The sequence below is a fragment of the Diceros bicornis genome, chromosome 12, assembly GCF_020826845.1.
Source record: "Diceros bicornis minor isolate mBicDic1 chromosome 12, mDicBic1.mat.cur, whole genome shotgun sequence".
Lineage (NCBI taxonomy): Eukaryota > Metazoa > Chordata > Mammalia > Perissodactyla > Rhinocerotidae > Diceros > Diceros bicornis.
The window spans coordinates 55,134,988-55,154,520 of record NC_080751.1 but is presented as its reverse complement, the minus strand read 5'-3'; the positions used below and the strand labels follow the sequence as shown (position 1 = coordinate 55,154,520).

General features: G+C 41.6%; 1 protein-coding gene and 1 pseudogene across 3 annotated transcripts in view; one reads left to right on the top strand and one right to left on the bottom strand.

The window, feature by feature from the left end:
- The window catches only part of RBKS (ribokinase), a 93,101-nt gene that overhangs the window by 4,223 nt on the left and 69,345 nt on the right, over window positions 1-19,533 (bottom strand). The window contains exon 8 of one of the 3 annotated variants that reach the window (XM_058551533.1): window positions 13,828-14,145. The exons of the other annotated variants lie outside the window; for them this stretch is intronic. Within the exon in view, the coding sequence (XP_058407516.1) occupies window positions 14,083-14,145 (63 nt within the window). The 3' untranslated portion in view covers window positions 13,828-14,082. Of the gene's footprint in view, window positions 1-13,827; window positions 14,146-19,533 lie in introns of those variants that run through there. 3 annotated transcript variants of the gene reach the window in all.
- On the top strand, window positions 3,594-4,723 carry LOC131412252 (tubulin alpha-1A chain-like; annotated as a pseudogene).

The following is a 19,533-nucleotide window of genomic DNA, read 5'->3' as shown; positions in this document are numbered from 1 at the left end:
TGAAGGCAAACATTCTTGCATCACTGACAGAAATCAATTTTATATACTCCTGTTGGCTAGTGGGTATTTGGCTGCAGACAAGATTTTTAAGAAAGTTTAAAAAGCATTATACCTATGTCTGAAAAGACTCTATGGAAATCACTTAGATTGCTTCCCATGGTAGCCAAAGCCAGGGAAGCACAGTGCTTGTTAGAACTGTGTGTGTTGGAAGCACTAGTTAGGCAACGATGATTTCACAACTTGGTTTCCCTTCATTCTTAGTGCTATAACACTGTGTTGGTAGAGACAGCAAAGGTTAGTCTTTCCTGTATTAAAAATAGGGAGTTTCCTCACAAAGAAAACTCTAAACTAGATGGCTTCACTGGTAAATTCTAGCAAATGTTTAAATAAGAAATAATATTAATTCTACCCAAATTCTTTCAGAAATTAGAAGAGTCAAGGGAACACTTACAAATCATTTTGTAAGGCCAGCATTACTGTGATACCAAAACCAGACAATGACATTACAAGAAAAAAAAAAAAACCAAAAAACAGATCAATATCCCTCATGAATGTAGATGCAAAAATCTGAAAAAATTTTAGCAAATTGAATAATAAGAAATTCAGCAAAAAATAAAAATAAAATATTTTATAATAAAAATTCAGCAAATTTGGAATAGAAGGTATAACTTGATCTTCTTGATAAAGAGCATTTATGAAAAATCTACAGTTAACATCATACTTAATGAGAAAGACTGAATGCTTTTCCCCTAATATTGGGAACAAATCAAGGATGTCTGTTCTTACTACTTCTATTCAACATCATACTGTATTGCCTAGCCAGTGCAATAAAACAAGAAAAAGAAAGAAAAGGCATACAGATTTGAAAGGAAGAAGTAAAACTCTTTTTCTTTGCAGATGGCATAATCACCTACGTAGGAAATCCTAAGAAATCAGCATAAAAGCTACTAGAAATAGTAGGTTTAGCAAAGTAACAGGATGTAAGGTCAATATAAAAAAATCTATTGTATTTCTATATACTAGCAATGAACAATATGAAATTTAAATGATCAAAACAGTACCATTTACAGTAGGATCAAAAACAGGAAGTATTTAGGGTTAAATTTAACTGAATATGTAGGGTTAAATTTAACTTACTATAGAAAGAAAAAGAAATTAAAGAAAACTTTCATAAATAGCGAGATAAACCATGTTGATGAATTGGAAAAATCAATATTGTTAAGATGTCAATTCTCCCTAAACTGATCTATAGATTCAGTGCAATTCCAATAAAAATCCCAGCTGGCAATTTTTAGAAATTGGTAAACTGGTTCTAAAATTTGTATGGAAATACAAAGGACCTAGAATAGACAAAACAATTTTGAAAAAGAACAAAGTTAGAGGATGTAAACTATCTGACTTCAAGACTTACCATGAGTTACAGTAATCAGACAGTGAGATATTGATGTAAGAGCTGACATGTAGATCAGTTGAACAGAAAAGAGAGTCCAGAAATAGACCCACAGATATACGGTCAATTTATTTTTAACAAGGTAATTCAATGGAGGAAAGGATAGTCTTTTCAACAAATGGTGCTGGAACAAATGGATATCCATATGCAGACACATGAAACTTTACCTCACACTGTAAACAAAAATTAACTCCAAATGGGCCATAGACCTAAATATAAGAGTTAAAACAACAAAAACAGAAGAAAATACAGGAGAAAATCTTTGTAACCCTGATTAGGCAGATTTCTTAGGACACCAAAAGCAAGAAACATTTGGAAAAAAAACTGATAAATTGGATTTTATAAAAATTTAAAACCCTTGTCCTTCAAAAGAATATAAAAAGACAAGCCACAGAAGGGGAGAAATATTTGCAAAACATATATCTGATAAAGGACTCTTATACCTCAATAATACAACCCAATAAGACAAAAAAAAAAAACAAACCAACAATAAAAATGGGTAAAAGATTTGAACAGAGACTCCATCAAAGAAGATATACAGATGGCAAATGAGTATATAAAAAGATGCTCAACATCATTAGACACTAGGGCAATGCAAATTCAAAACACAATGAGATAACACTACACATACATTAGAAAGGCTAAAGGTACAAAGACTGAAAATACCAAATTTTGGAGTAGATATGGAACAACTGGAACTCTTATAGATTGTGGGAATGCAAAATGACACTTGGAAAACAGTTTGGCAGTTTCTTATAACATTCAAATACACTTATCATATAACCCAGCAGTCTACTCTTAGGTATTTATCCCAGAGAAATGAAAACATATATCCACATAAAGACCTATATGTGAATGTTTACAGCATTATTTATAATTGCTCCAATTTGGAGACAATCCAAATGTCCTTGAACTGATGAATTGGAAAATAAATTGTGGTACATCCATATAATGGAATACTGCTTAGCAACAGAAAGGAATGAACTGCTAATACAACACAGATAAATCTCAAAAGCATTATCCTAAGTGAAAGAAGCCAGACACAGAAGACTACATACCATATCGTATGATTTCATTTATATGAAATTCTAGAAAAGGCAAAAATGACAAAGCAAGCCAGGGGCTGGAGAATTATCAGCTGCCAAGGGGCCGCACAGGGAGCTTTCTAGGATGATAGCAAGTTTTATATTATGATGGGTGGTTAAATGACTGTATACATTTGTCAAAATTCATCAAATCACACACTTAAAATGGGTGAAATCTTATTAGGCATGAAAATTCTATCTCAATAAAGTTGATTTTTTAAAAAGGCATGGGGAGGAGGCATTGAATTATGCAGGAATGTAAGGTGTGAAAACCTTGGCAGTATTTTGTAAGTACCCTGGGCTTACTACTGATTTTCTCTCAAGTGCCTAGTTGGGATAATTATTGAGACTTACTGTGGGCCAGGCTTAATTAAGTGTATGACTGACATATTGGAACATATTTGTCCTTATGTCGAGAGCCCTAATGCTACCTCTGTTCTTCCATGATCAATGTTTTTCTTTCTTCTGGCAGTGTGGCTTTGAAGTCAGATAGATTTGTACCTGAACCTTGGCTTTGCCACTTACTAGCTTTACGGCATTGGGGAAATTAATATAAATTCTCTTAGTTTTCTTATAAATAAAATGGAAGTATTAACATTTCCCTCATAGGGATTTTGTGAATCTGTTATTCCCTGCTTCTCAGTATTCTTACCCAAAATCAATGAACAGAACTCTTAACACGTGTTGCTACTGCACTTACCTTCCCCCCGTACTCCTTTGACCTCCTTGCTCTTCTGCATACCATGAGCACAGACTGGGCATGTTCCTTCCATCACGAGTTCTCTCCCTGCCGTTCCCTCACCCCACCTTGTTCTGCGAAGTCCCCCGTGCTCTGTGTTTAGTCTGAAAGCCACTGATTGTGCCAGTCTTCTTTACCTCCTCTTGCCTGTCTGCAAAACCCCTTTCCTTCTTTTCTTTAGAAGGCCCTACTCTCTTATGCCTTTCCAGAGTACCCCATTTTGCCACAGCTACTCAAAACACTTCAATAACCTGTGTGTTCAACCTAACAATCCCCATAAAAAGATCAGCTTTCTATTTCCTGTTTGCCTTTGTAGACAATGGGGTATAGATTAAATGTTCAAGTCCACATGAAGAAAGAGAGCTGCTTGCTCATCCCAGGCAAGGAAGATGCTGCCAATAACTATGCCCATGGGCACTACACCATTGGCAAGGAGATCATTGACCTTGTCTTAGACCGAATTTGGAAACTGGCTGACCAGTGCACAGGTCTTCAGGGCTTCTTGGTTTTCCACAGCTTTGGTGGGGGAACTGGTTCTGGGTTCACCTCCCTGCTGATGGAACATCTCTCTGTCAATTATGGTAAGAAGTCCAAGCTGGAGTTCTCCATTTACCCAGCCCCCCAGGTTTCCACAGCTGTAGTTGAGCCCTACAACTCCATCCTCACCACCCACACCACCCTGGAGCACTCTGTGCCTTCATGGTAGACAATGGGGCCATCTATGACATCTGTCATAGAAACCTCAATACTGAGCGCCCAACCTATACTAACCTGAATAGGTTGATAGGTCAAATTGTGTCCTCCATCACTGCTTCCCTCAGATTTGATGGAACCCTGAATGTTGATCTGACAGAATTCCAGACCAACCTGGTGCCCTCTCCCCACATCCACTTCCCTCTGGCCACATATGCCCCTGTCATGTCTGCTGAGAAAGCCTATCATGAACAGCTTTCTGAAGTGGAGATCACCAGTGCTTGCTTTGAGCCAGGCAACCAGATGGTGAAATGTGACCCTCACCATGGTAAATACATGGCTTGTTGTCTGTTGTACCGTGGTGAATGTGGTTCCCAAGGATGTCAGTACTGCCATTGCCACCATCAAGACCAAGCGTACCATCCAGTTTGTGGATTGGTGCCCCACTGGCTTCAAAGTTGGCATTAATTACCAGCCTCCCACTGTGGTACCTGGTGGAGATCTGGCCCAAGTACAGTGAGCTGCATGCATGCTGAGCAATACCACAGCTATTGTTGAGGCCTGGGCTTGCCCGGACCACAAATTTGACCTGATGTATGCCAAGCGTGCCTTTGTACGTGAGTGAGGACACGGAGATTTTCTGAGGCCCGTGAGGACATGGCTGCCTTTGAGAAGGATTATGAGGAGGTTGGTGGGGATTCTGTTGCAAGAGAGGGTGAGGAAGAAGGAGAGGAATACTAAAGTTAAAATGTCAGAAAGGTGCTGCTTTTACAGGGAAGCTTATTCTGTTATAAACATTGAGAAGTTGTGGTCTGATCAGTTAATTTGTATGTAGCAATGTATACTCTTAAACAATTACTGACTTTGCTTTAAAACACAATGCTTTGTTACAGACCCAAGCTGTCCATTTCTCTGATGGGTTTGAATAAAGTATTCCGTCTTAAATGAAAAGAAAGAAAGAGAGCTGCTTGCAATTAAGTTGACCCATCCACAAAATGCAGAAGTAATTTATCTAAGAGATGGATTCCAAAAATAGATAAGTTGTTAATGGTCATATTAAAATTTATTAAGAATCCATGGGTCTATGCTGATGTTAAATAAATAAATGAATAAATAAATAATGGAGAAGGGAAAACTCTTCCTTAAAGCAGAATGCGAACTAGTAAATAGAAAGGTTTGAGAAATCACTGCTTTGCAACCATCATAGTAATAAATTATTCAGGCAAGAATCATCAATGGATGCATTAAAACTGCTGAATGAAGGTTTGATAAGGGCAGGATATTTACAAGTCTCAAAGCATCTCCTCACAGATTACCTATTAATTACAAAAGGAAAAGGGGTAATTGTACAGGGGAGAAACCTGGTGACACCACCTTGATCAATTGATCAACATACCAATAATGAGACAAGCTAACGTCACATGTGGGGCCTTGACAAGGACATAAAGTCACTTGTGTAGTATTCCTGCCCCAAATGCATAACCTAACTTAGATCATGGAGAAGCATCAGACAAACCTAAAATGAGAAAAATTCTATAAAACAATGAGCTTGTGCTTTTCAAAAAATATCAATATCATGAAAGATAAAAAGGGTTGAGGACCTGTTTCATTTTAAAGAAGACTAAAGCAACACAACAATTAAATATGATACATACTCTTGGATTGGCTCCTGGGCAAAAAATTATAAAGAACACTATTGGGACATTATTGAGCTGTGCATATAAGATAAGATTATTTCAGTGTTAAGTTTCCTGAATTTGATAATTATATTATAGTTTTGTTATGTCCTTCTTCTCAGGAGATATATCCTGAAGTATTACGAGGTAAAGAGTCACAATGTCTGCAACTTACTCTCAAATGGTTCATCAAAAAAAGTATATCTATGTATTTTGAAAAGACAGCAATAAAGCAAATGTGGCAAAATGCTAATAATTGGTGAAACTATGTGAAGAGTATATGGGAGTACTGCAACTTTACTGTTTTACTCTTTTTAAATAAAAAAATCAAAAATTTTATTTAAATAAGTTTTAATAAAAGAAATTTTACTAAAGAAGTTTTAAAAATCAACATCAATCATTCTTTGTGAATTTGCAAATGAGCCAATTTCAGTCTCTGAATGATTACCCTCTTTTTCTTAATTCAATTAAGGGGACATCTACTACAAGTTGGGGTGAACTGAATTGAGAGATGCTCTTTCTTGTATTTGGGAATACCCTGTCTTGTCGAGGCAATTTCCTTTGCAACTAAGGACTAGGCAGTGACACCCACCTGAAAGTCAAGGAGACTGGGAGGAACATTTTCTGGCTGTGACAGTGATTACAGAAAAATTGAGCTCTGGATGTTAGTGGCAGCACTGTTGTGATGGCATCCAGTGCCCCATGCCAGTACCACAACTGGTCGCTTTTGTTTTTAACCAAGAACCTTGAATGAGGCAATCCCCATGTGTTAAATTCTTATGAGAGGTCAGAAATCTTGTCTAGTTCTTTCCTTGGTGACTCTCCAGAGTTATACAGTCCTTAAAAGTAGTATACGCTCAGTTAATGATTGCTGATTGGTCACCTCTCAGCTGCCCAGGTCTCCACCTTCGCACCAGAAGTGAGATGGCCGGGGCAACGGTTCCACGGTCTTCTTCACAAAGAGGGCAGCAGTCAGGCCTCTGAGTCCAAACACATGAAGTAGGGAGGCTCCTGGCTCACAGGGACCATCAGCTCAAAGACATGAAGACCAGTAAATAGTATCTTAAAAGTCACATTACATCCAACAGTGGAAAAGCATTTAACATGAAAGGGGCAGAAAAGTACTACTTAACCTTCACAGAGGAGTGGAAGGGTAAGGAAGGAAGTGAACTTTTATTGTTTGCTCTGCATCAGGAGGCAGCATAGCTGGGTACTTTATATACACACAAACAATACTAACCTCAGTTCATGTGTACAATGACTCCCCCTGACACTTGAGGGAACTGAGTCTTAGCAACGTTAAATAATTTGTTCAGGGTCACACAGCTAGTAAATGGCAGAGCTGCAGTTTGCATCCAGACCTGGTTGATTCCATGCTCTGTTGACATTACACCACACAGTAAACGTTTGTGGAAGGCAGGCAGATAGGGAGGGAGGAAAGAAGGAAGGAAATCACCAAGCTAAAAAGAATCTCTCTCCCTTTTGATATCTCATAATCCTTTGCACTTCTCATAGAACACTTAAGACATTGTACTATTTTGTACATTTGTACTGTGTATGGGCCTACAGTCTGGGACAATTTGAAAACTCTTTGGGGGCTTACACTATATCTCTGTCTCCTTCATCTCTCCCACTGCATTATCCAGCACTTTGAGCTGACGTGAGCTATTGGTCCTAGTTCCATTGTGTTCTTCTCTTTCTGTGATCTCTTCCAAGGTGGCCAGAGGACCCTCGATGAACTACATGTGACTCTCCGTTGTGTTAGTGAAATGGAGGTTAGGTTGCCACGGCCCAGAGTTACTTGATATTCTCATTGTTGAATCTATTTATACACAAGGCTTTCAAGTGCCAATAAATTACTTGGCTGTTGATTCACATCTTCAGTATAACTCTTTTTATACATTGGTATTATGATTTTTTTTTAATGGAAAGTGCTTTAAAAGTGGAAGCTGTATTATATCACTGTGATTTTCCTGGAAGTGAAATACTTTCCAATCAATCATTTTTGGAATAATGGAATGGTTCTCATTGATACAACATGACGGTTTTAACATTTACTGAAAATTATTTTTGTGCCAAAAGGGGTGAGGCATAATTCATCTTTCTTTAATAAAAATACCCATGTGGCTACTATTCACCGCCTTCTCACAATGATTTCCTCTTAAGGAAGAGCTGCTCTTACAGAATGGATGTGGCATTCTGAAATTCCTGCTCTCCTGAGGGCCTTCACACTCTTGGGTTCTGAGCAGATCTGGTCTCTGGTACCTGAGGAGGCAGTTGGAGTATCAGTGAAGAAAAAGGACAGCAAAACCTGCCCTATGGAGTACCTCAGCCTTCTAGAGGGGTGGGTGGGTAGAGAAGTCCAGGCACTCTGCGAGGCTGGTGGGGTAGGGATGACACTCATGAGCAGCCGGTGAGAAGACCCCAAGAGGAGAAATCTGAGAGGTGGGGGCTCCTGAGGACAGCACCCACTACTAGGGTGTGGGGTTGGGGTGGGCAGCCTCTGCTGCTAGGACCTGAGGCAATGTTGCCCTGGGGAGGTTGGTTGCTCATTTCCTTTCTCCTCCCTTTCAGACCATCCTCTCTGTCCAACTGCCCCACTCCCTATTCCCTCCCACTGCCCCTTGCCCGCCTGAACCCCTTTACTACGACCACAGGTCACTCACTGAACTTACCAGCTCATGTCCCAATCTCTCAGGGCTCTGCTGTCTGACGAGAGATAGGAGCACACTGATAAACCTCGCGGAGCTGGCAGTAAATGTTTGAAAGTGGCTGAAGGTGCCACCTCAGCAGAGTAAGCTACACGTTAATCCAAGTCCAAGTGGTCTGTTAGCTCCTTTGTCTGAGGTTTTCCCAGAGTCAGGCTCTCTGCTGTGCATGTTTTTGCCTTTATTTCACAAGAACCCTGTGGAGGTAGGCATAGTGTATGGAGGGCTGCAGTGTATGGTTATGTACAGTGGCACTGCACCAGGGTACCCAGGTGAGGGGGTGACTGTGGGTCTGCAGGCCAGGCTCAGCTCACCAAGCTGTGTGCCTATTCAGAGGGGCACCTTCAAAATTGCACAACCCTGGGGGATCCTTATTTTAAAACTGAGGAAACTAAGATTCAAGGAGGTTAAATAACTTGCCCAAGGTAAAAATAAAGGTGGTAAATGGCAGTCAAGAGTTGTACCAAGGACATCTGTGTGGAAATCCAGCAACAGAGCAGGTGGAGAAGCTATTTTGGGAGAGAGAGATTGGGCTTTTGGCTACTGCTCAAATTTTCCTATTTCCCCATGGGAAGAGCTTATGTTTTCTATAGCAATAAAGAATGACAGGGATGAGAGAGTGAAGACATGAATCTCTAATGATGCCTCTCTGTATGGGGTCCCATTTTCCTCTGTGTGCTTGGGGCAGGTGTGGGGGAAGAGTCGAGGTGCAAAGGAAGCAAAGGTTTCAGGAAAGAATACTTCAGATGAACAACCAGAGAGTCTAAACTGGGTAAGGAAGGTCAGGATGAGGTCAACAGGTCAGAAGAAAATGGAGGGAACTAAGGAAAGAGAGAACAAGTATAGGAGAAGAGGTGACAGCTGGTTGTGGTGAGAGAGTAGGATGTTAGGTTTATTCCCACAGAACTGAAGCAGTGCCAGCTACTAACCATTTAATACCTGGCTGGAGTGGAGGTGAAGAGTCACTGGAGGTGAGGGCATTTAGGGACTATGAGACTTGGTGATGGGTCATCTTCCTGGTACTAAAGTCATCCTATATGACGGTAGCATTGGGGTGAAGAGAAAAATGGTGACGTAGATGCCAGAGTTTTAGACAAACAGAGAATGATCAGGAAAGGAGGTCAAGGCTTTATAACTGAACTGCACGAGCCTCAAAGATGCAGGAATCTCTACAGGATGGTAGAAGAAGGATGGCTGGAAGCTGCAATGAATGGGCTTTGGGATCAGGAGCAGCTTTCACCTGAGAGGGCTGTATGGAGAGTTAAGGATGTAAAAGAGCTTACTTATGAGGAATAGGATAGCCAGAGGGCTTAGGTGGAAGGTTTAGGAAAGAGAGAAGCATTGCAAGCTTGATCAGGAAGAAGCACAGAGCAGTAAGGGACTCTCCTGGGTCCCTGTGTCTCTCTGACACTCCTTCTTTGCCTCTATCACTTCTCTGTCCTTCTTCCTCCTTTGCACCTGCTGGTATCGGTATTCCCTTGGGTTCCGTCCTTGGCCCACTGCCCTCCTCATTCCCTATAATTTCCTGGGTGTCTCAACTACTATGCAGTTATAGTTTCAACTGCTATGAATATGATGAGTCTTAAGTCAATGTGTTTAGCCCGGACTTTCCTCTATCTTCAGATTCATATATCTAACTACCTGTGAGTCTGCTCGACCAGCCTCATGTCTCTTGCAGGCAACTCTAACTCAACATGCCCGAATTGACTCATAATTCTGCCTGACCACGGGCCTCTTCTTATCTTTTCAGTTTGTGGCACCTCCTCACTGAAAATTTGAGGGTCTTCGGGATATCTCCTTCCTATATACTTAATTAAGCACCAGTTGCCAAATTTAAATCTTAAATATTTCTCAGATCTGTCCTCTCATCTCTATCCCTACTCCCACTGTCCTACTTTATGCTCACATCACCTCTTGAGCACCACACTAACTTCCTAACTAGTCTCCCTGCCTCCAGTCTGGCCCCTTCCCATCCATACTCTACATTGCTATAAATCTGGCCACCTCACTTCCATGTCCAAAGCCCTTTGAATGTTTCTCCTCTTTCTTAGGATAACATTTTAGCTCTTTAGTATGGCACATGAGGCTCCCTAGCCCATTTTCCCAGTTTCATCTCTTGCTTCTTCCTATTCATGTATGGAACCTTGGGTCTTCATTAATGGAGTTTTCTTGGCTCAGACTCTTCCCTAGACTAACTCCTACTCATCTTTCAAGACTCAACTCAGCTATTAACTTAGTCATCATATATTCACTGACTGGCACTATATTCAAAGCACTGTGTTTTTCCTGATTCTGTGAGTCTGGGTTAGGTACCCTCCTAGATGCTCCTGCCCTCCTCCTTGGTCTTCATCACTTCCACATCTTAGACTAGCGCAATGTCCGGCTCACTGCTGAAATATGTGCTGACTGAATCAAAGACTATCAGGAGGACATGTGTTGAGTGATCAGGCGAGGAGCACACACTGTCCCAAGAATGCCCTGTAGGAAGGATGACAATGAGACAGACTTGTGAAAGCCCTAGTTTGCCAAATTCTAGTTGATAGAAAAGTGGGTGAGTTGGAAGGCATGATGGGTATTAAATGTGGTTGGGAAAAAAACCCATGTGATTAAAATCCCCAAGGTAAGAACTTGTCAGGCGGCTGCAACAGATCCCAGACAATCTTGCAAGAATGATGTCATCATGAGGCTTCAGTTGTTAGGAATCTGTACCCACGCTGGGTGATTCATCACCCAAACTGCAGAGGGACCCTAACAATTAAAGCTCTTGCATTCCTCCTCAATGTCTTAACACATTCCATCTGACAAGTAGATACCACTTTCCTTTCTTTTCAAAACCTCTCCCTACACAAAACTATTCAAAGCCTACACTGTGGACCTGAATTCCTCAGCCAGGCTTGTGGTTTCATAGGCCAGGGAAAAGGCAAATGCGAGGAAACATGACTAAATCCCAAGTCAATGCACTATTTCTTCTTCATAAAAAAGAATACTGCAAGGGGTTCAGGAAGGGCGAGAACAATGTAAACCCCCAGGGTCCCTGCTACCTTCCACCTCCATTCAGGAGCGCTGCACCAGCTGCTGAGGTGGCTCACCCTCAGGCTAGCTTGGTGGCAAGTCCTGCTTTGCTTTTGCTTCCAAGTTCTAAGAATGGGGCTTCTGCCTTGTTCTTGTTTGCAGGAGGTTGAGGCATGAACATCTGGTTGGGCCTGAGAAAGTAAAAGTCATTCTTTGTCCTTAAAGAGCTAATCATGCACTGGCAGGAGACATGGTGTCATGAACCTTGGAGAAGCAGCACAGAGGGAACAAACACACCTGGTTTTAAATCCTGCCTTCTCCCTTTTTTGATAGCTGTGTCATCTTTTAAGATGGTAAATTCATTATCTTTACACCTACAGTGAAGCCCCTCTGTACACAGCTGGGAAAAATGTTTTTCTCAACTGGGAACATATTTTCTCAACTGGGACAATGCAGTAAATGGTTTGGAGTCAGATAGATCTGAGTTTAAGTCCTGATTTCACCACTCTGGCAAGTTACTCTCTGTGACTGTTTATCTCTGAATTGGGAACCTACCTCATAAGGCTACTGTAAATACTGAATTAGACAATGTATGTGAAAAGGCCTAGCACAGTCCCTGGAGCAGAGTGGTGTTCAACAGAGGTGGGATAGACTTGATGGTGTCATCTCAGAAGACCCTTAATTTGCTAACGTTTTTGAAAATGAAAGCCCATGACCTAGGTCAGAAGGGGCCAGACAAGGGTTCTAAGGAATAAAGAGGGTCATGATCCTATGGATCCTAGGGCAAGGGGTTTATGCTGCGACTGGCTTTATGTTCCCGGCTCAGAGTAGAAGGATGTGGGCATCCAGGAATGCTCTTGCAGGCAGGAAGAGGCAGAAGAGACAGAAGCCAGTGTCCTGTAGCTCTTGATTACAAAGGAGGCCAGGCTCCAGAGAGTTCTAGCAGTGGTATGTGCTGAGGTCTCGGAAATCCATTCCTCTGTGGGGTATGGGAGATACTTTCTGAGACCTTTAAAGAGGTGGTGACTAGGAGATTAAAGAAATGTAAAGTGAAGTGTATAAAGGTCCCTCTAGTCAGTGCAAGACTGGGGAAACCTGGTAAATCTCATGCTTTCACCCTTTCATTTGGGGTGAAGAGACAGAGGGGGAATAATGAGTGAGGCTTCCGGGAGAGGCCAAGAGCTGGGATGGGTGGGAGGACAGAATGGGAAGAGGGTGACCTGCTGGCAAGGAAAGCTGTGCACCTTCACCTGCACTGCTGCTTTGATGGAAGACCCCATTTTCCATCACAGCAAGCCAGCCACTGGGAAGAGGGCTGCTGCCCAGGGAGAGGAGGTGCTGGCAGAGTCTGGAGGACAGCAGGCAGGCTGAACAGATGGTGCAGGGACAATGTGATTTTGGAGGACCTTCCTTTAGCCATGCTGGAACCTGAAGTCGGGGCCTATCTTGGTTAGTGATAGACATTGGGCCACCTGATCCGCCTTCTCCATGTGATTGACCTCACCACTCACTCAAGTGTGAGCAGAAAGAGGAAGGCCCTTCCTAGACCCTTCACTCCATCCAGGGCATGCATTCTCAACTGGGGCAATATCTCCCCCACGGGGTGAAAATTCATTCTTGCATGGAGGGGAGGGTGTTGTAGTGAAAAAAACTTAGATATTACAATGATTTGTGGCTCTCCAAAGGGCCACAGGATGTAAACAAATATATTTGAGGGCAATTAGGAAAAAAAAAAAATTAAAATGCTCCTTGGGGTAGGTGGGTAGTGATTAATGAAAAAAGGTTTGAGGAACACCAAAGTAGGGCCTCTCATTCCAAAGAACTGCCAGTGGCGCAGTCAGGGTCTTCCAGTCTTCCAGGGCTTCTTCTGGAAGCCCTAACCAGCAATCTCAATTGCAAGGCACACTAGGCAGGTGTTGGTAGCCCCCTGCTTTCTTTCCACTAAGCCAGAAATTCCTATATCTCCCAGCCAGTTCTTCTCCTGTTTACCTCAATCTGCAGTCTCCATGCCACCAGTGAGCCGTGGGCAAGCCCCAAACCTTGGAGGGAGGACTTGAACAAGGAGATTAAACTAGTGTGGCCTGGCCTATCTTCTTCCCAAGGCAGGAAAGTGCAAAGGTTTTCCCCTAGGCAGACACGACTGAGTGGCCTGTCTGATAAACATGCCATGAGATAAGATGCTGCTTACACAAGAACCCTCTTTCACAGCTCAGATCTGAATACTTCTATCTTATCAGCACGTATTTACATCATAAGGATGAGATCATGTCCTTTCCAACCTCAACCTTCCAGCCTTCCCTAAACAGATCAGTTTAGGAACATCAGGATGGACAATGAGAATCTAGTTTTCTTATCATTATTGTGTAAGTGCTGCTGATTTTTATTCTAAATAAATCTGCAGGGAACACAGACAAATCATTATGACATAAACGTCCATGACTTTGTCTTCTACTATTAGCCACCTTAATTTATTACTTAATTCATTATTTAATAGTTATTTCAATTATTAGGCTGAGATAGCCTGCTTTTAAAATACTCTGTGATTAAAAGAAAGAGCAGGGGCTGGCCCTGTGGCACAAGCGGTTAAGTACGTGCGCTCTGCTGCGGTGGTCTGGGGTTCGCTGGTTCAGATCCTGGGTGCGCACCGTTGCACTGCTTGTAGAGCCATGCTGTGGCGGCGTCCCAGGTAAAGTAGAGGAAGATGGGCACGGATGTTGGCTCAGGGCCAATCTTCCTCAGCAAAAAGAGGAGGATTGGCATCAGATGTTAGCTCAGTGCTGATCTTCCTCACAAAAAAGAAAACAAAAAGAGCAAATATTTTCTGCCTTAATGTAGTTCAAATGATCATTATTTCATATTAATCAAGTATGAAACTGCATGCAGCAAAGTTTTGATGTGATTTTTATTTCTGCCTTTTAAAAAAGCACAATGTTTCCCCTGGCTCTACAATTTATTAGCTATTTGATTTTTTTTTTTTAAAAACAGCTTTATTGAGATATAATTCATGTACTATATAATACTCCCATTTAAAGTATACAATTCAATGTTCTTTAGTATAGTCACAGGATTGAGCAACCATCACCACAGTCTAATTTTAGAAATTTTCATCCCCCCTAAAAGAAACCTTGTACCCATAAAGTCACTCCTCATTCCTCCCCACTACCCCAGGCCTAGGAACCGCTAATCTACTTTCTGTCTCTATAGATTTGTTAAATAGGCACACAATTTTGAGCAAAATCATTTCATGTTCTAATTCAATAATTAACCAATAGCTTATTATTCCATAATTTAATCATAATTAACCAATTAGATTCATACCTAATCTCTTGATTTGAGCTGGCACTTTGTGTGAAAACTGAAGTTGATGTTGGCCTAGTGGGAACTGTTCTGTGTTACTAAAACTGCATTCCCAATAAGCACTAAGGCAACAGATTTAGCTTTCTTCCTGCCCAGATATGTTCACTAAACAGTCTGTAAAGTTTTTAAGTTAAATTATAAATGCACCAGGAACTCCCTGTTTAAGAATTCCTATGGTGAAGTTGTTTGTAAAAGCTAACCCCTAAGGTAAAATCCACCCACATTCTTCTCAAGCACAGACACATTAACTGGTCTAGTTTTTAAATCTCGGTTTCTATAGATTTGATTTGCTTGAGGGATTTTCCTTTTGGTCCTCTCTGCAATGATTAATATGTGGCAATGGACACAGCTTCCTTCTTGAAAGTCATGACTCCCTTACACAGGGCCGAAATGGGTGGTTTCAGTACAGACTCTTTCACCGCTAGTGTGTCACAAGTTCGGTCATGAGAGCACCAGTGCCCACATATACAGTCCGTCCTTACCGATCATCACAAAGCTTTCCATAGAAAACAGCATATCTGAAAATGGATATATTTTTCTAGCCCCTTGTAGCCACTAATCAGGCAATGGTTTTCCTCTCTTAACACCAGATATTGGTGGGCTGAAATGGCAGAATCTGAGACACATCCACCAAGGGGGATGAATCAGTCATCATGAAGACAAAAAGGTGGATCTGGCCAAGGAAATGATAAATACAGTATGGGCCTTTTCCCAACTCTTTGCCCTGACAAAATGCTCAGACTACCAGAATTCTGTCTGCAGAATGACATGACTTTCACTTTCGCATAGTACTTTCCAGTTTACAGAGCACGTTTGCAGATGTGATTCAATTTGAATCTCATCACAATCGTGTGAGGTAGGTAGGGTGGGTCTTTCATTTTCCAGATGAGAAACCAAGTGTAAGAACTTGCTCAATATCAAATGGCTAGGCGGCAGAACTGGGACGCCTCAGTTGAAGGCCAGTCTCCATTAAAGCAGTCCTCTGGAGAGGCTATACGTGTACTCAACTTTGCTCAAAAAGATTTTGAAACTTCATCTTTGAATATCCTCACTGAAGGCAATATTTCATCTTCTAAGCCAGTGGTTCTCAAACTAGAGTGTGCATCAGAATTGCGTGGAGGGCTTGTTAAAACACAGGTTGCAGGGCCACCCCCAAAGTTTCTGATCCATTAAATCTGGGGTGAGGCCCGGGATTTGTGTTTCTAATGAGTTCCCAGGTGATACTGATGTCGCTGGTCCAAGGGCACACTGAGAACCACTATCCCAAAGAATTTATTTCTGGAAAGAGTATATCATTTAAAACCAAGTCTAGTGATTAAGGTGGGGGATCAAGCTAGGGAATCCCACCACTGGCCCAAAACAATGTGCAACTATAAAGAACACCACCAGCTCTGAAGGAAATTCGAATAAAGAGCCCCAAAAGTTTCTGCACAATGGCAGTTTGGATTAAATGTGAAGCTTCCCACTGTAACTAGTTTAAAGGGGAGAACAGTCTTTTGGATGTGTGCTGAAGAATTCTTCTCACGAGTGTTTAGGAACACCTTGCACAGTAGTACATGTGTGACATGTTCGCTATCAACCTTTTATTTTCCAGCTTTAGAAAAAGAAAAGAAACCATGGAGGTGACACCCATATTAGAGAGAATCAGTATTAAGGAAGAATTAATAGCTATTTACAGCAGCTGAACTAGTCAGACTGGTATAGCAGGGTCCTTTCTATGCGGCAAACAATGGATATGGAAGATGAGAGGAAAACTTTGAATTTTCCTACCCTGACTTTTCTGTTGAGATTAGAATGGAAAAGGTGAAAAGATCTAATTTTGGATGCCAAAGATAAACATGCAACATTTTATGGGGAAAAAAAATTCCAGCAGAAAAGAAAAATGAACTACATTAGGTACTTAAGCTGGGAGTCCATCCTTCTTGTCACAGCAGGGGAAAAAAGGGGCGGAGGACTGCCTAAATATTGGTTCTAATTTTATTTTCAATTCTACATTACATTAAACTCTCCTTGTACTCCTCTCTAATTTACAGCAACTGCTGACACAAATTGGTGTGCCTTCTCTTCTTTGACATCAGTAGTTCTCTTGAATTATGCATTTCCATCTGGAATGAGGTTTATGGGGCTAGAGCCTTCTTTCATTTAGATAGATGAAAGCAGAGAGGGATCAATGGGGGGTTGAGAGCAAAATCAAAGTAAGGTGGGGCCGATATATGTTCAAGGCAGCATTTCATTCCCCAAAAAGACTGTCAGTGGTATTAGAGAATGACTCTGGTTTTTCAATTTTCAGCATATTGATTAAAAGTCAACTACTAGAGAATAGGAAAAACTCTACCAATTTTCATCCCAGAACTGACAGAGTCTTCATTTGTCAAATACCCTACAAGTATTTAGTAACCATTTGTAAGAGTAGAGGTGATCATAATAACTGTATCACTTCGATTTGATCTAAAATTGGGTCAAAAGCAAAAGGTATCACCTGCCTCACACCATGTGTTTCACCTATGCTAACCTTCCCACATGAATGGACATGTCGTGGTGTCCTGGCTACCTCAGGGGTCAGCACCATGGGTTGATCTGGCTCCACTATTGGTGACAAATGGCTCCTGGTCCAAGTCAGCCAATGGTCCATACTGACAGAGGTCATTTGCTGGCTCCATCTGAGGGCTGACTCAGTGCATCAGGGTCCACTGTCAGCTTCCAGTTGATACAATACCAGTCACACCAGTATTGACATGAGGCATTTTGATGAAGCTGTCTTGAGCTAGCACTTGCATAAAAACGACCATGTAAAAAATGCAGGCATACTGTCTCATATTACCAAATAACATACAGAACAGACATCCCTGACCCCACCCCTGTTCTGCACCTCCTGCCACCCTCAGCCCAAGCCTGGCCTTTACCTTATAAGCAATCCTCAGCCATCTTTGAAAACCCTTTCTCCATTTTTGATCTTTACCATCACTCACTCCACCCCAGCAGTGGGAAATGGGGATAAGGTGAAGCCGTTTGCTTTGTACCTTGAGTGATGGTTTAGAAAACAGGAGAATTTAATGTTTTACTGATAATTATAATAATTAAATATGAAAAATGTTCCTGAATCAATATGGCCACACGAGAGCAGCTCGACCATAATGTTCTTCGGCTGAAACTAGCTGTGCTCAGCAGCCATGTCATGATGTCACTTCCTCTCCAGTATAGCCCTAGTTTGACCAGTGGTTGGCCAGCTTGAAAAACATGTGAGGGTCTATTGTCAACCTGGGATTCAGCCCCGCTCTGGCCACCTGGGAGTGGGTGGGCCATGAGGCCAGGAGCCCAGCAGGCTGCCCTGGGCCCTCTTCAGGTTCAGGGGCAGGGCCAGCATGTGCTCAGCAGGCACTGCACTCGGTCACAGCCCTCACTGCTCCTCTGTCCAGCTGTCCACAGAGAATGGCCTGTGGAGACGTAAGGCTGGCTAAAAACCCCATTCTGGCCAAAATGTCTGTGGCTGATTACTTTATTCTATAATTTAAAGAATTCCATTATTAATGAAAGAGAAGTAGAATTCTGAGTATGAGCTAAAGCTGGAATAAAAAAGGCCCATTCTTCAGGCAATATTAATGGAAGCTTTGTATATAAATAACTTTATATATTGGTGAATAAACGGCACTTAAAACTAAAATGTCTGTTAGTGATTCACTGGGTTCTAAAGATTGGCCTTGCCTTCTGTGGTCAGTGATCTTTTTTCTTTGTGACTCCACTATTCTAGACAGAAAACAGTTAATCCAATATGACTTAGTATCTCACAAAAGACTCTGCTGAAACATTTTCTGCCAAATGTTCATCTTTTAACAGCTGCTTTTTTATTTCAGTGAGAGGTACTTGAAATAAAATCATTGTTCTCTGTGAAAATTGCATGCTAAATAATATAGAGCTACCAGATTATTAAACAGCAAAGGCATTTGATAATATTAGCACCAACCACAGGTTCCACTTCTGCTGATGCACAAAATTTTGAGTAATTAGTCATTGCACAATATTGTATTTATATCCTTCTTTGCTTGAGCTGTTAGGCCACAAAATCAGCAGGCAGTTGCTGTTATAAGAGGTTTCTCTGAGTTATTTATAATGTTTCTGCTTCCTTACAGTTGCTGCTTCACTCTTGGGTCTTGGGCCAGGTCTACACTGTGAAAGCAAAGGAAGGAACTGAGCAATTGTTCTGTGAATCTAAGTGTGCTGAAAGCTGGTGTGGATGATTCACAACACACTGTGTATGTCTTGGCTGGAATACCTGGTATTTTTGTCTCTACAACCCAGATTCATCACATACTGGCTGATTTGTCACTTCGTCAGTGGCAGAGTGTGTAGTTACGTGAAGGCTGTGTTTCTATCAGGAGTAAGCTAGTGTCTAAGGCACAGGTGGTAGGGTGAGATATCTGAACTAGCATTATGTTGCAAAAGAGTTTCCTTCAAATGTTATTTACTTTAAATGAAGGATAAATTTCTGCTCTAAATGCTCTCTGTTGCATAGATCAGTGATTCCCCAAAATGAGGATGGCAGGCAGCCAGGCATGCCCAATGGAAGGGCACGTAGGAATGACCTGAGCATTTCATTTTGTTTTTTGTAAATCATACAGGTGTCTCCCTGTGCCATCTGCAGAGAATCACTGATGATATGAACTGTTTCTAATGAGAGTAGGTCTTAGCTCTAGGTGAGGCAGGGCTCAAAAATGTTGAGAACCACTGAGACTGGCAGAATGATATATTTGTTTTGACCATGAAATAAGCATCTCACTTTGTCCTCCCCCCCTTTTTTTTTTTAAAGGAAATGAAC